General features: G+C 57.1%; 1 protein-coding gene and 1 non-coding gene across 2 annotated transcripts; both read right to left on the bottom strand.

Annotated features, from left to right (window-relative positions):
* Positions 1-285: 285 nt before the first annotated feature.
* LOC119099341 (putative C-mannosyltransferase DPY19L1) lies at positions 286-15,081 on the bottom strand. The gene is made up of 13 exons (XM_037222471.1): positions 15,004-15,081; positions 9,464-9,681; positions 9,071-9,183; positions 8,463-8,600; positions 7,735-7,949; positions 7,073-7,247; positions 6,287-6,439; positions 4,853-5,077; positions 3,991-4,485; positions 3,220-3,331; positions 2,566-2,728; positions 1,817-1,942; positions 286-1,021 (listed from the first exon to the last, which is right to left on the bottom strand). Exons 2-13 carry the CDS (start codon positions 9,663-9,665, stop codon positions 829-831), a joined length of 2,310 nt encoding a protein of 769 aa, XP_037078366.1. The 5' UTR covers positions 9,666-9,681; positions 15,004-15,081; the 3' UTR covers positions 286-828.
* Positions 7,596-7,703, bottom strand: LOC119099534 (U6 spliceosomal RNA). Its single transcript, XR_005094397.1, has one exon. It is a non-coding gene; the product is annotated as a U6 spliceosomal RNA (small nuclear RNA).
* Positions 15,082-15,994: the final 913 nt, after the last annotated feature.

Below are 15,994 nucleotides of genomic sequence, written 5' to 3'. Positions count from 1 at the left end.
AGCCGTCGCTTGAGTGGCAGCCGCCGGCTCTTAGAACAACAGTAATGGAAGCACTGGCGCAAAGCCACAGCCCGGCCAGGCGGCGGACGCACCGTCCCCGCACTGGCGGTATTCGCGACCCTGTCGGCGACGCCAGCGGAGACAGGAGCCCCGGGGCGGCTCGACAGGGCGCGGCGCGGGCGGAAACTCTGCGGTCCGACCTCTTGCATCCACGCCTCTCATGGAGGCAGCAGCGACCTCTCGCCGCCGCCTGAACCCCCCCCCCCCCCCCCCCCACACACGGCAGCGGCACGCAGCACGCTCGGACGTCACCACACAGACGTGCACTGGACGCCCTGCCAGCGGCAGCGCGGCAGCGCGGCACCGGCCGGTCGGGAGGCACAGCGGAGACACAACCCAGCGGTGGGCGACGGAGACAGCGTCGTGGAAACGACGGCGACAGCTGCCGGACTAGAGTCAGCGACTGGAGCGGGCGGGCGGGCAGCGGCGCTCCCAGCAGGCGCCCAGCCGCACGCGGACGCCGCCGGCCCGCAGGAAATCCCATCTTACGCTTGGACGCTTATTTGGCAGCCGCGCACAAGGTAAGTGCGGCCAATCCGCGCCAAAATGCGCGCATTCCAATGATTGCATTATCCGTGACGCACGACTGTTCATGGCAACAGCGGCGAATCTTTGTCGACAAAAGCTCGAACCACGCCCGCGGAACACACGCGGCGAGTGTTTAGTGCGCTATCACACGTGACCTGGCGCGCCCCGGCGGCTCGCTTTGGCACCCCACTCGGCGCGGCATCACAGTCTGAGGGCCCGGCCCGGCCCGGCCGGCCGAGCTCATGAGGCCATCTGCTTGGGCGCCGGAATCTCGACGTACTTGGCCGGCACCCGGAGCACCACGTACTGCGAGTTCTCGAACACGCGCAACAGCGGCGAGGCGTCGTCCTCGAATAGCCGGTGACAGAGCGGCGGCCGGTGCCGATTGTCCGGGTCTTCCACGTCCCAGATGTCCACCATGGCGCAGCCCGGCCTGGCGAGGGGGGGGGGGTCGTCACAGGGGGCGGGTGGTCGCTGGCGGAGAACCCCGGGTCTCAGATCCCCAACATGCGAGCTTTAGAGACGGTCAGGATAGCGGGACAAATTCAAAATAAACGCATCTGCCATCAACCATGTTCTATATCCTTGCAGATTTAACACCAAAACCACAGTCCAAAATATTTATTCGCGCAGGTCGATCCTGCATCATTCTCGATTAACTCCGATAAACATCGTACCAGCGACTGTCGCTACTCATCAAAGCATGCAAGCGACGACAGCTATGACCATCACTTGGGAGCTGTAGCTCGTTTAGGCCGTAGGGGTCGTAAATTACCCCACGCGTTCGTTGCCAATATCAACCGTCACTCCCCTGGTTACGCTGAGTGAACCCCACAGCGCCATGGTTACGCTGTGCTAACCGTAAAATTCCAAAATATTTACATTTGTGTGACACTGGGCTAAAGATGCGACACAAATAACGGGCGTGTGACTTGTGATGAGAGGAAACCAAAGGCATCTCGCGTGAACGTTAAATTTCATTTTTAAAGATTTAGCATGATCTACAGTCACACCCGACCGTAACGTTACGCCGCGCAAAACCTTCCTTCCCCCTTATTCCTCTTCCAATACGTTCCATCAAACCCGCTCCCTCCCTCCATGCGTAACGCCATTTACGGACAGCCCGCTATAAACCACAAAGCCCGCGCCTGAGGAGCCTGCGGGTTCCGACTGGCCGCGGTCTCTCTTGGACTCCCCACCCCCACACGCCACCGCTCAGGTCACCGACCTGGGCGCGCCGAAGCACATGGGCTCGTAGAGGAGCACGTAGTCGACCTCGAGCCTCTTCAGCGTGCGGTACACCTGGCGGGCGCTGCGGCGGCTGAACACCTCGTACACCTGGCGCGTGCGGAGCCTGCAGCGACGCACGGAAGGGCTGGAGTCAGCGTCAGGCGGTGGCCACAGGCCGCGCTTGGAGGTGTACGCATCGGTGTGCATCCTAGTCATCCACGAGCCAGCCATTAAAGCGGAAATGATGCGAATCAATGGGACACAAGTTAGCAGCAGCAGCGCTAAAAGGTCATACAGACAAGGTGGCAACATAATCAAGGCAAACGGTTGAAAGATGGTACAAACAATGGAGGAGGACTAGCAGAGGCGTGATCACAACTCATCTGATCACAACCTGATATATGAAGTTGTCATTAGATGAGCTGAGATGACTCTACTTCTGGGAACAAAGAATAGTTGCAACTGCTGTAATTTCTTTCAAGTCTATAACAGCATCATAAATATGATAACGAGACCATGTTTTTATCAATACTAACTGCTTCAGAAATTACAGCTGAACAAAAGTGCGGGGCTCTTTCAGCTCAAGAAAACTTGTGTATGTGGTTGACGCTGTCGCAACCATAAACCGTGCCAACGGTTGACTAACCGCAAGACTAACGTTTCGCAATGGAGTGAACACCTAACGCGTCAGCTCGCAGTGGCAATGGTGGTCGCTGTCGCCTCGCAGCAGAGGTGGCCGTCACTCACCGCGACCCTACCGACTCGTAGTGCGGGTGGTTGACGATGGGCCGCCGCGTCGTGAGCATGACGGTGGCCATGAGGGCCATGGGCCCCGCGAAGGTGTCAGTCGGCGCCGTGTCCGTGCGCACCCACTCCAGCAGCTCCTCCAGCTCGGGGTTCTCGTATTCGCCTGGCGGGTGGCGGCGGCACGGGTCACGGGTCATGCAGCAGGGGCGGCACGGGTCACGCGGCAGGGAGCGGCACGGGTCACGCGGCAGGGGGCGGCACGGGTCAAGCGGTAGAGGGCGGCACCGGCCACCGGTCACGCGGCAGAGGGCAGCACGGGGCCGCGCGCCGCAGGCTTAGGCGTCGGCCACCAGGTGGCACGTGTGGGAGTGTCGTTGGCAGGTCATGGGGCGGCGACCAATCCGGATGGAGTTCGCTTTTGCTTAGCAAGCTCTGAGACTAAAACGCATTGACGGAATCGACGCGATGAGCAAATCGCCCTTGCACAACACCGAGCAAGAAATCGAACGACATGGCGCGGTATCACCGCAACCACTTCCCAGCCGACTCTCAGCTAGTCGCACAACACCACTGTCCACCTCTCGGCCTGTAAGCGGCAGCCGAAGGGGCGGCCGTCAGCCGCCCGAAGGCCAGAGGCGCCGTGCCGATCCGTACCGACGATGTCGTACTGGCTGCGGATGTTCTTGACGCCGCGCACGGCCATGCCGCTGACGAGCACCGCCACGATGGCCAGGTGCACCCGGCGCAGGCGCACGAAGTAGACGAACTGCCGGACAGCCGTGCGCGCTCTCAGTGACAGGCGGCCGGCTGCGGGGGCGGCCGACCGACAGCGACAAGAGCGTCAGGGGCCGGGGACGTGGACCGCGATACCCTGAGGCGAGGACTGGGCTCCCCTGCGCCCATCCCCCTCCATCCAATCACTGTCCTTCACCTGTGCGCCTTACTTTTTCTACTTTATCTGCAATGCCCCCGCCTCCACTTTCCGTGCGCAGCTGAGAAGAATCGTAGGTCCACCCCCACAGCTTGCACCCGCAGATACATACTGTTCCCATCCGGCGGTAGATCACTTGAGTGTCACAGACAAGATCGTGCAAAGACCATCGGCAGCTGGCGCCTGCACAGTGGGCCACCAGGCGGGCCACCGACAGCGCTGTCGAGCTCCCCACCCCACAGGAGACATGCACTCCTTTCACGGGGCGGTGAATGCTTATCATTACCAAAAACACCACGCCGAAACATGACGCAACTGACCGGGCAAAAACACCGGTGATATCACACATGCAGCAAACTACAACGCAGACCGCCCTCGTGGTGACGGCGGGGCGAGGGGGGGGGGGGGGGGCGGACCAGGTAACCCATCAGCACCAGTAAGGCTAGCGCTCAAGTTCGACCCCGCCTAAGTGCAGCTGGAGGCACTCGGCTCACCTTTCTGGAGACGAGCAGCGCCGCCGCCACGCACAGCATCGGCGTGAAGAACAACTTGAGCCGCATGACTAGCGTCGCCATCACGGCGAACACGGCCAGCTGCAGCAGCGAGTACACCACATCGAGGTCCTGGCGGAGCCGGGTGCGCACGGCCAGCGCCCAGGCGAGCAGCGCGCCGGGCCGCGACGCGGCCTCGCCGGCGCCGCTGGTCAGGCGGCGGCGCCGCGGCCGCGGCCGGCTCGCCTGCGGCTCCTCGTCGCTGCTGGACGCGGCGGCGGCCGGCCGGCGGCCCGGCTCCGGCCGCGGCCCGCCGGCCAGCCACAGCGAGATGGCCAGCGCGGCGCCCAGCAGCGCACACGGCAGCAGCAGCGTGCTGCTCAGCTGGGACACGGTCGCCGGCTGCAGCCAGTCGAACTCGGGCGCGCACGTGTACAGCAGCGTGTCGAAGTCACGGTACTTGCCCAGCTTCGAGCGCAGGATGTTCCACACGTGGTTCTGCAACACGCAACGTGAAAATCAAAACCTGGCTCACGGACATTGGAGCGTGACAAAGTTTCAACAAAATAGCGTGTGCAGTATGGTCTTGGCTACCCCGGTTTATTCACGCGATACATACGGCTGCAGTGGCATAATCATAAGTACAGCAGCAAGGTGCCACTCACAGGAACTGGGCTCACTATACCGTACAAGCGCCATTCGTTTACTTTTTTTCATTTCGCCGTTTATCACGCGCCAATTACATGCCCCGCCCTGAATCGCTCCCGCATGCACGGTTATCAAGGCAGGAGCAGATGCCGCCACCAACGCGCCCCCACACCAACAGCGACCGACACGCCTGGCGCGGTCGGCGGGCATCGCTCACATCGTCGTGGACACCCAGCAGGTGAGTGAGCTCCAGCCGGAGGCCGACGGTGCCGACGATGCCGAGTCCAAGCCGAGCCAGCGCGCCGGCCGGCGGCGGCAGCAGCAGCAGCAGGTCCTCCAGCGTCAGCGCCACCAGCAGCAGCGCCAGCACCGCGCCCGTCAGCAGCGAACACAGCAGCATCCGGTTGCCGAACAGCAGCATAAACGCCGTCACCAGACCCAACTGGGGACGGAGACGGTCTGTCAGCCAAGCTGAGGACGGAGTCGACCTGTCAGCCCAGCTGGGGACGGAGGCGGTCCGTTAGCCCAGTTGGGGACGGAGGCGGTTTGTCAGTCCAAGCTGGAGACGGAGGCGGCCTGTCAGCCCAGCTGGGGACGGAGGCGGTCTGTCAGCCCAGCTGGGGATAGAGGCAGTCTGTCAGCCCAGCTGGGGACGGAGGCGGCCTGTCACTCCAGCTGGGGATGGAGGCGGTCTGTCAGTCCAGCTAGGGACGGAGGAGGTCTGTCAGTCCAGCTGGGGACGGAGGCGGTCTGTCAGCCCAGCTGGGGACGGAGGCGGTCTGTCAGCCCAGCTGGGGACGGAGGCAGACCGTTAGCTCAGCTCGGGACTGACGCCAGTGACGGTGGGTCCTCTGGGGAGACGAGCATGGGCGCGCAATGGCTGCCGCGGTCGGCACAGCCCACGAGAGCAATTATAGATAGTCAGATACAGAGATAAAGTGATGCTACTTCATGCAACGCCACAACATTGAATCTATTTTTTTCCAGATGCAGCAACAGCTCCCTTTAACTTCCTCTTTGCTTCTGCCGCCTCTAGCGAACGCGGATTGTCAACCCAGCTGGGACGGAGGCGAGCTCCCGGTCCATTGGGGACAAAGGAAATTGTCAGCATAGCTCGGGCAGAAGCGACCTGTCAGTGCAGACGGAGACAACGGACGACTGGAGCATAGCTGTGATGGGCCTCTTAGCCCACCATACGGCAGTGGAAGGCAGTCAGTGCTGCTGGGGCCCAGGCGAAATGTCAGCGGGCGAGGTCGGTTGTGGGAGTGTGGACTGAGCACTGTTTGGAGAAGGATCAAGAATGTGGACGTCAGTACGACGAGGGGGATATGCCCCAGCTTGCTGGAAATAACCCACGTAAGCACAAACTACGAACGGAAATCGATCATTTCTCCCTCGTCACACGACACACAGTACAAGGCAACACTGCAGACACAGCAAGGCCGTCCCCCTGCCGGGATGCTAGGATGAGCTGGCTGGGCCAGCTGCTCGGCATGCTCTGAGGGTGGCGCTGGGCGGCGCCCTCCACTGGCACCGGCGGCCAGCGCTCACGCCCACGACCGGCACCCGCGCTCCAACACGCTCGACACCGGTTCAGCTGGCCTGAGGCCAACTCAGACCGGGGCGGCCCGCGCAGCGCGCCCACGCTCACCAGCTGTGCCGCCAGGATGCCCTTCAGCTGCGTGGTGCTGAGCACGCCGACGACCCAGAGCAGGTAGAGCAGCCACGTCTGCGTGAGCAGCACGAACTGCGAGAACTGCCAGAACAGCAGCGAGATGGCTGTCATGCAGCCGATGCTCAGCACCTGGCGGCGGCGGCCGGCGGAGGCCGGGTCAGTACAGCCGCTTCCGCTCCTGGCCACGGCCGGAGGGCGGCCCGGGTCACCGCCCGGGAGACAGACGGGAAGGAGGGGGCAGCGCGGGGAGGGTCAAATGTAACGTGCGAACGGTCGGGACTGACCAGGAGGGAGCCGGTACATCACCGTACAGCACGGCACGGTACATCAGACGGATCAGGTCACGGTTTCACGGTTTATTTCCAGGATCAGCGTGGGTCGTAAGCACGTCCAGAGCGATCAGTGAGGGTAGTCATGGTACTCATGGTCAACCTCACGAGGTGTCTGAGTGGCCCCGCGAGGAGCTGCGGCGGGCAGTGCAAAAGGTCGGGGCCGCGCGTGTGCGGTCTCCACACCCGACACCGGGTCACAGACGAGGGATCGAACCGTCTCACCCTGCCACGAGCAAGCGGAGAACCTGTTATGAATGCCTGCGATCTGACCCTACATAAAAAACCAACACGTCATTCCGACACCCCTCAACCTCCGGGCCAGTGCGCCCGAACCACTCCGACGGCACTCTCCACCGGAAGCCACTCCGCGTGCACTCCTGGCGAGAGTGCTCCCAGCGCGGGCCCGACCGGAGCCGCCGCGGCTGCCCACCTGAAGCCAGCTGGGCCGCTTGGACGCGACCGTGCGGCACACGTACACCATCTGCGCCATCAGGAACGGGAAGGCGAAGCTCTCGCGCAGCGGCGGCGTCCACATGATGCGCGTCGCCTCGGCGTGGTTGAAGAAGAAGCAGGTGACGGTCAGGAGGCCGCCCCATATGTTACCGCTGTCGCACGGAAGGAGGGAGTCAACACGGGCCGGGGGGGGGGGGGGGGGGGGAGGGAACGACGGGTGACACCGGTGACTTTGTATGATGATTGGTATTAAAAAGCGCGTCAGATGTTGACGTCATTTTGCGCTCTCCTCCCATCTTAATTACACGGCGACTTTACGGTGCTAATGAGGTGAGTATGTCACGTGAATTCCGACAACGGCCAGGAACAGCAACACGTCACGCGGGTCGATCTCCGGACATTCACCTATAAGTGAAGTCAGGATAACTTTACGTCCAAAGAAAGCTGCCTCTAAGCAACTAAAATTGCACATTATACCACTGCATGCCTGGCAGTGAGGATCAAAAGTGGAACGCTTCACGATTGTGCGTATCATCCTCGCGCCAGGGGCCACGCTCATCTCCTCTGTGTCGTCCCAATTTCATTATATGTACAGCCGAAGCGGGCACCACCTGGCAGCCCCAGACCCGCACCACTGACCCCATCTGGCAGCCGTAGACGAAGAGCACGATGCCGAGCAGGGCGGCGCAGAGCCAGACGCCGGCGAGGTAGAAGAAGACGGGCGTGCCGAGCCCGATGCAGCTCCAGACTGGCGCCAGACGCTCGCCGCGGTCCACCTTCCAGCACTCGCGCGTCTCCCAGCCCAGCGCCTGCGTCACCCGCCGGTACCAGTGGTACGCGCCGCCCAGCAGCACCTGCCCAACGCACGCTCGAGCTGTCATATCCGCCGGTACCAGTGGTACGCGCCGCCCAGCAGCATCTGCCAAACATACGCTCGGGCTGTCATATCCACCAGTACCAGCGGTACGTGCTGATTGAGACCATCTGCCTAACACACGTTTAGTCAGTAGCCGATACCAGTACTTAAAGTGGCACCAGCTACACAGTGGTGCAGTGATACGCACGCCGAGACAAGCAGCTGTCGACACCAGCAGCAGGCTCCATACGGTACCACCTGACCTTCTGACCCCGAGCCATTCCGCAGGCCGTCGGAAGGACGGGAAATACACCAGACTGGGCTGACCTACACTGCGGAGGACGGCGCCAGGCCGGGTGGTGCTGCGGGCCCGAGATCAGGCTCGACCGTGAAGGTCAGGCCGCGTTCACACGCTAACCAGTGACCCCGGCCGCTGTGTGAAGGACAGAGGAACACCTGCCGACCTCCGGGCGCACAGTGCGGCGCACCGGACGGGCGCGCGGCGGCTCACCTCCGGGTAGAGGTTGAACCTCTGCAGGGCGTTGACAGTGTGCGGCGCCTCAACCAGCCGGTCCTCCAGCAGCAGGTGCAGGCCCGACATCAGGTCAGGCGCCTCGGCGACCGTCTTGAAGTACGAGTAGTACATGCCCTGCGGCAGACACGGCGTCGGGCTGACGTGATGAGCCAGGCCCGAAGCGGCGCCGTCGGGAGGAGCGCCGCGTCGCGTTCACATGCTAATCAACTCCCACTGGCTCGGAGGTGAGTGCTGCGGGTTCTGTCAGTCATGAGTTCTGCATTCATACAGGTAATGATGGGCGGAATGAAAGGGGCGCAAGTACTCTCGTTCGAGCTACAACGGAGCACAAGGTACTCATGGTCATGTACTTCAGTTTATTGTTCTACTGAATTGCTCGTTTACTGACGAATGAATTATTTGCATTTACGTTGCAGCTACAACCCCCAACAGATCGCTCCGCGCGGTGACAGCATGACACGGCACCGTAACACAGAACACTGTGTGGAGCGATGCCGGGTCATAGCCCCCCCCCCCCCCCCCCCCCGGCGGCGCGGACGGCGCCCGACGCTGCAGCGGCGGCGGCGGCGGCCGGCGGCTCTCACCATCTCAGTGCGGAGGGACATCTCGCGCTCGAGCGTCGACAGGTGACTGAAGTGGCGGTCGTTCTCAAACAGGGTGCTGACATGCAGCGCGTGCAGACCGCCGCACGTCAGACCTGCGGCACGGCACGGCACGGCACGCAGTCACGTCCCGTCCCGGCCCGGCGGCGCGCGCGCCAACCCTAAGGCGACCAGCGCCCACCCAGACAACGTCGTGCGCGACAAGCGCGCGCCCGTGTCTGCTGGCGTGATCACGGCCATGGCGACATCCGGTGAGGAGAAGGCGACATCTTACCGACGTTTGGCCACATGGTAAGGCACCAACTTCTCCAGCCGAGGAGAGGACAACCTTTCTCTGTGCCCGGGAATTGCGAACCAAGGCGACCGTCCACTCACCAGCCACGACGAACGCCAGGCGAGTGAAGCCGGCGGCGGAGCGCGGCGCCGGCCGCCGCCCGGCCGCGTACGGCTTGCGGCTGTCACCGGAGCTCTTGGTGCGGCGGCGCTGGCGGGGCGGCGCGTGCTCGCGGCGCGGCACCTGGCCCGGGCTGAAGTCGCTGTCCTCGTCATCGGTGGCCGGCTCGCGGGTGACCACCATTGGCGCTGGCCGGCGCCTGTCGGCACAGGTCAGGCCGGGCTGCCAGCGGAACGGCGACGGCGGCGTACCGAGGACACCGCTGGCTGCACGCCGCGGGCACCACCGACTGCACACCGTGGACACCTCCGATGGGACACCCCGAACACCGCGGACTGCCCACCGCGGACGCCGCCGACTGCACATTGCGGGCGCCGCGGACGGCACACCCCAGACACCCCGACGACACACCCCGGACACCGACTGCGCATCGCGGACATCGCCGACTGCGCACCGCGGGCACCGCCGACTGCACACCCCGGACACTCCCGATGGGACACCCCAAACACCTCGGACTGCACACCTCGGCGGACACCACCGACTGCACATCGCGTGCGACATCGCCGACCGCACACCGCCGACTGCACACCCCGGACACCCTCGACGGAACACCCCAGACACCTCGGACTGCACACCGCCGATACCATCGACGGCGCAACACGGACACCGCCAACTGCACGGTATGCTGGCGACTTGGCAAGCTAGTGACATGCTGTAGACAGTTTTGGACAGAGGTAGTTCCGGTGTGTTCAACAATTCAGACCGCGCTCCCATACCGAACTGCAACAGCTTGTCCAACAATCTATAGTAATTGCAAAATTACCACTCAAATATGATTAAATCACACCGTAAATGTGTTCATGCTGCACGTCCACTCTAGTAAGTCCATTGCACCTGTACCTTGTATCATTGCATTTCAAGCATCAGTCATTGTCATCATCAATTGTCATCCTTTGTTAAAATGCCTCCTACATTGAGCTTACCGCCCTAAATGATACAATGAACCGATGACTATTTATATTGATCGTGATTGGGGTTCTAGGGCATGCTGACCACTGCAATCATTTTGCACCATTTTTTTCAGTCATCAGCAGAGTGACAAAGACTGCTGGATTTTTGGTCTCCTAATGACTGCTAATCTCCTCTACCGCGGCCCGACAAGGGAGGTACTCCTGGTCAGCTATTCGTGGATGACTGCGTCGACTACAGACAAGGGCAAACAATCCAGACTGTAACCATTGTCAGACTGAAGTTTTTCGGAAAGTAGTACACCCTGAAACTGGACACTCATTCTGCAAACAGGTGAAGGATTTGTCAGCCAGCAACTAGCTATACACAGCGTGCGGGCCAGGGAGTAAGCATAAGAACATACAGCATGCTGCAACAAGAGGGCCTACGACAGCATGCAGCAAACACCATGCAAGCCAATACAGCAAGCAAAAACAACGTGAGCACAATCACCAAGCCATGCACATGCAACATGTCACATTCCACCCATCCCAAAATGCAACAGCCTATATGGTAATGGTGAAAGGTGTGTATCACACTAGGCAGCTCACGTCTGCATAGGTATGGGTCCCCCGTCACCAGAAACTGCAACCAAGAGACAGACTAACAGAGACTTGCTCAAAACTAGGACTTCAGAATTTCTTCAGGGTATCAGAAATTGAGCCCTAACTGGGCCGCGTCGGCTCCGTGCCCGCAACGTTCCCAAGACAAGCTGCAATCTCTCCAGACTTTCACTAAACGCTTTTCCAAAGGTCATTAAATCGTCGAGATACACACGGCAGATCTTCCAAACGAGACTCGCTAGTGTCACCATCATCAGCCGCTGGGACGATAACGGCGTCTCCTTCAGGCCCACGAATTTCGCGTTAACGTCGAACAGTCCTTTGTGTTCTGCAAAAACAGACGTGTTTATGCTCCCCTGCGCTCCTGCTGCCAATACCCACTTTTCCGATACATGCCATGAATCCGCTCAGTCCCGGATGGGCCGTCCCAGCAGTCATCGGTTCGGGGCAATGGAACGGCGTCACTTGTGGTATCCGCGTTCAGTCCGGTAGTCGGTGCAAAAATCGGATCGTCCCATCTTTCTTCTGCACCGAAACTCTTCTTGCTGCGCACGGGGACACACCTCATGGCCTGATGACGTCACCTTGGCCTGATGACGTCACCTTTGAGCATGTCGCTCACCATTCCGTCCATTGACCCACTCGCGCCGGCTGCACGAACCTCGGAGGCGCATCATACATCTGAACTTCCTGCTAAACGACACCTGACCCTCAAAGCGTTCCATCAGTGAGAAACCAATCCAGGTATGCAGGCAACAGCTTCCTGTCATTCTCCTTTTCTCTTCCTATTCCACTTGCTTTCTCTTCCTGAGGATTCTTTTGGGCGGCAAGGATTCATGCACCACCGCCACCTGTTCAATATATCCGACTGTTATTCCTTTGTATAATCTGATGCTTCCCTCACCTGGATTCACAAACTTCAAGCTCACCTGATGATTATCCCCAACAGTGTTCAGAACGCGAGCATCTACAACCTGGTACTTATTATTTTCAAATGCTCCATCAGGAGTGCACATTACGCACATTCCGGCTAGCTGGCCCAGCGCCGCGTTCCCTTCGCATCGATCTCATATTGACCTGGTGCGACAATGCCGCATGACAGTGTTACCCTGCGACAACAGAGCTGTAACAGCTCCAACCTGCATCTCATCACTAAAGGAGGCAAGCTTTTCCGAGCCTACAGACACCTTTCCAGAGACCCAGTCAACCGAAATGGCGGCCCCCAGCCTTCTTATGACATCAGTGACCAGCAAGCGCAATGTGGTCACTGCTGGCACAGCGCACACAGGATACCAACACCATTGCCTAGAACAACAAGCGTTTACCGTCGATTGTAGCAGATCGCTGGCGCACCGCGCATGATACTAAATAGCGAACGCCTAGGACGCCCAAAATGACCTAGGTACACTCCTATGCTCCCATGCCCAACAACCATGTCCCTGCACTGCTCTCCAGCACAGTCTTTCAACTGTTGTTAGGAAAGGCGGTTGCACCCACAACAGCTTCTTTATCGAGCGCACCACTGCACAATCCCCGGACCACATCATCACTGGGCCGAGCACCTGGAATGGGAGAGTGGCCCTCCTCTCCAGCTCTCACTGAAAATCCACCTGGGCTCAGCAGTTGAGCACCAAATGACCTGACCGTCCACATCAATAGCACAGACCACCACGTCCCCGCTGTAGGCCACCAGTCCCTCGCCAAGTGACCATAACAACTACAACAACAAGCATGGCTAGTGAGTTCTTCCTCCATGACCTCCCTGTCCAGCGCACCTCCCCCTCAGTAAGCACCTCTACCGCACACTCTTCGATGAGCACCACCGGGGGTCAATCTGCCGACGCTCGCCTGAAGTTCTGCCATGAAGGCTGCCACCAGGCTAGTCTGATTACCAAACTCCACCCCTGGGCCACAGCAGAGGGTCCTGTCCCGAGCCTCCCCACCAGCAGAGAAGCTGGGCAGAAGGTGCACTGCAAACCTGCTCAATCCTCCTTGTCCTCTGCTCCTAGTCAGAGCTTTGACAATACCCTCTGCAGGGCCAGATGCCCATTCCTGGTGCACCCATTCTGCCAACTGCTATTACTGCTACTACCACTGAGTTCCTCAGCAGGTAACTGCACCTGCTGGCATCAGTATGAGCTCAACTGCAATGCACAGTGATTTTGAAAGCCACATGAACCAAACTTGGACATAAACAATTTTTAAAATTCTGTATGTATGTTTTGCAGTCCTCTTGTCAGATACCTTGCGAGCCAGTGACAATGAAAACTGACCTCATTTGGTGGTGTCAACAGTCGCCCTTAACCAGTGCACACTGTTCAAACTTGTAATGGAAATGTCTGACATTGTCCCTCCCATCAGTCACTTGACCTGACCACTGTGCCACTGGATGTCATAGCAGGTGACCTCATCTCTTACTGCACTGTTAGCTCCTTGTCCTCTTCAAATTTTGTCTTTGACATCATGCCTCACCACCACTATCACCAGTGTGACAAACAGCCAAACTGTAGTTTTTCAGGAAGTAGTACACCATGAAGCTGGACACTCATTCTGCAAACATGCAGAAGACTCTTTAGCCAGCAACTAGCCATACATAGTATGCAGCCTTGGGAGGTAGCATAAGAGCATGCAGCATGCAGCAACAAGAGTGTCCACAGAAGCATGCAGCAAGCAAACACCACACACACCAAAATGGCATGCAACACTCATGACATAACCAGAATCATCAAGGCATGCACATGCAACATGCTACAATACTGCTTTGCCTGGAGAAAGCTTTCATGGTTTTTTACAATCACCATGATAAATCTTCCAACAAGCTGTATATTGTAATTTTAGCCTACCATTTCTCTTAACAAAATGTTCCTTTCATCATCCCTTAATTCTTGGAATGTCTGAGACATAACAATCAATTTTACATAAGCACCAATGCTGACACCTTATTCACTGATACATTATTTACATCATGAATGCTTTGACAGCAAACAGGAGTTTAATATGACATGGTACATGGTGATGAAGCAATTCTTTATAAATTTTATGAGCATTTCACTGCATTTCATATCAAACATGGTGAATCAAGGAGCAATGCAAAAACCTATGAAGAGGTACACCAAATTTTGGGTACAATAGGGTGAAGAACAGATCAAGAATATCTATTTGTGTGAGCAGTTAAAAGTGACTACTATCATGTAGCTATAAGCTCAGTTGAACATTGTTCATCATATCAGACAAATATATTATTGGAAGTTGCAAACAAATGATACCTGTGTGTGTATATGTACATGAGTCAATGGAACCTGGTGCGGCAACTAGCACCACACACCACATTTTTCACCCCCGGGAGGCAGTCATATTAAATACCAACAAATGCGGTGAGAAGTCTAGTTAAAATTTTGCATGATTTGACAAACCAAGCAGACTGACAAAAGGTGAATGAATTATTTATACCCCAAATAATTTATGTTATCCAGATATATCAATTGAGCATGCTCCACTAATACACAACAATTACCACCAATTTCAATACAATCTCCATGAGAAGCCAAGTCATAAAACAGAGGTCACTAAGTTGCCCACAACTAAGCTTAGTTCTTCTGTTTTTAATACAGTCAACATGCATTACAACACAGTCATTATACAAAAAGATGATTGGAGCAGCCCTAATGCCTAACATCCACACCTGAACACCATTCAATACATTTGCAACACCGTATTCCGTTTGATTGTCAATGCCTAGACCTACTAGTGCAGGAAAGGTAGGCCACTATACTATATAAAAATGTATGTGCTTGTTATTCCCTGCAAGCAACTGAATGCGTTGGGAATCTCAGCCGCCCTTTTCGCAAGCTTCCCACAGTAGAACAGTTTACCACATCATTGCGACATATTAGTCACATCATCAATTCATAAACTGATCGCTGGAAGATTCGTCGGCTAAGCATCCTTACAGACAGATGTATCTGGAATCAGGCTTCTCCACCAACCCCCAACGATTCCACGTCCCTATGTTTACACGGCCCCCGCACGCAGCAATCACACACGAGGTTAACCGTAGGAGTTATGGGTGGTGGGGCTAAATGGGAGTGAGCTCTGGCATCTAGCGGAACGATTATTTAAAAATGTCATTTTGCATACATTTGTAACAGTTCTGGATTCAAGCTTTTGAAAATAATAATTTTAGATTATCCACATAACATTTGTCTTCAATTTTTCTTTTGTCATATTTTGAGGCTTTATATGATTTTGTATGTTATATTTGGCGCGGGAATTAACTAAAACAAGCTGGGCGCTAAAGGTAACTAAATTTGGTAGCTTTTGTCTGAGAGCGTTATTCCTTTCTATTGCTGTCCGTTTTGAGCTTGGTGTTCGGTACGCCAATCTTAAAGCGGTCTCTTTCCACGGCGCCAAAGACTTTAACTCCGAGAAATCCACATCATACAGTTAAATAAAAAAGAAAATATTGATATTGCCTGTATATCGATTAGGGTCATTTTGCAGGCAATCAAGCTGAAGAGCCATGATCGAGCCCAATTTACCGCTAAATATAGACCCTCTCAGTTGGAAAATGCTCGTCTAATTATTTGAATCAAAACGATGAAAGACGTCGTAGAGCTCACGTGGAGTGCTGGCGACCAATGGGATGTGATACGGATAGCGATATCTGTCATTCTTCCTTGTTTGATGCCTTTGTTGATCAGGATTGGATACTCGATATACAAAGCTCGAATATTTTTAGTGTAGATACACGGCTAGAAAGGATTTTCTTTCGGGATATGGTAGCTCTCACTGGGGCAATATTTTGCTCTAATGCGGCGCATTAAAGCGAAAGTGGATAGGGCGCGCAACTAACGCTACGCTGTAAGTAGGTCACGGAGTCGTAGGCCGCGCCGCGGTTTGTTAGTAAATAGGACGCGCGAATGCTGCGCGTGTGCAGTGTTG

Source organism: Pollicipes pollicipes, unplaced genomic scaffold, assembly GCF_011947565.3.
Source record: "Pollicipes pollicipes isolate AB1234 unplaced genomic scaffold, Ppol_2.1 Scaffold_4740;HRSCAF=5597_pilon_pilon_pilon, whole genome shotgun sequence".
In the NCBI taxonomy this organism is placed as follows: domain Eukaryota; kingdom Metazoa; phylum Arthropoda; class Thecostraca; order Pollicipedomorpha; family Pollicipedidae; genus Pollicipes; species Pollicipes pollicipes.
Note: the sequence above shows the minus strand (reverse complement) of the source record. Positions and strands in the feature narration are given on the sequence as shown.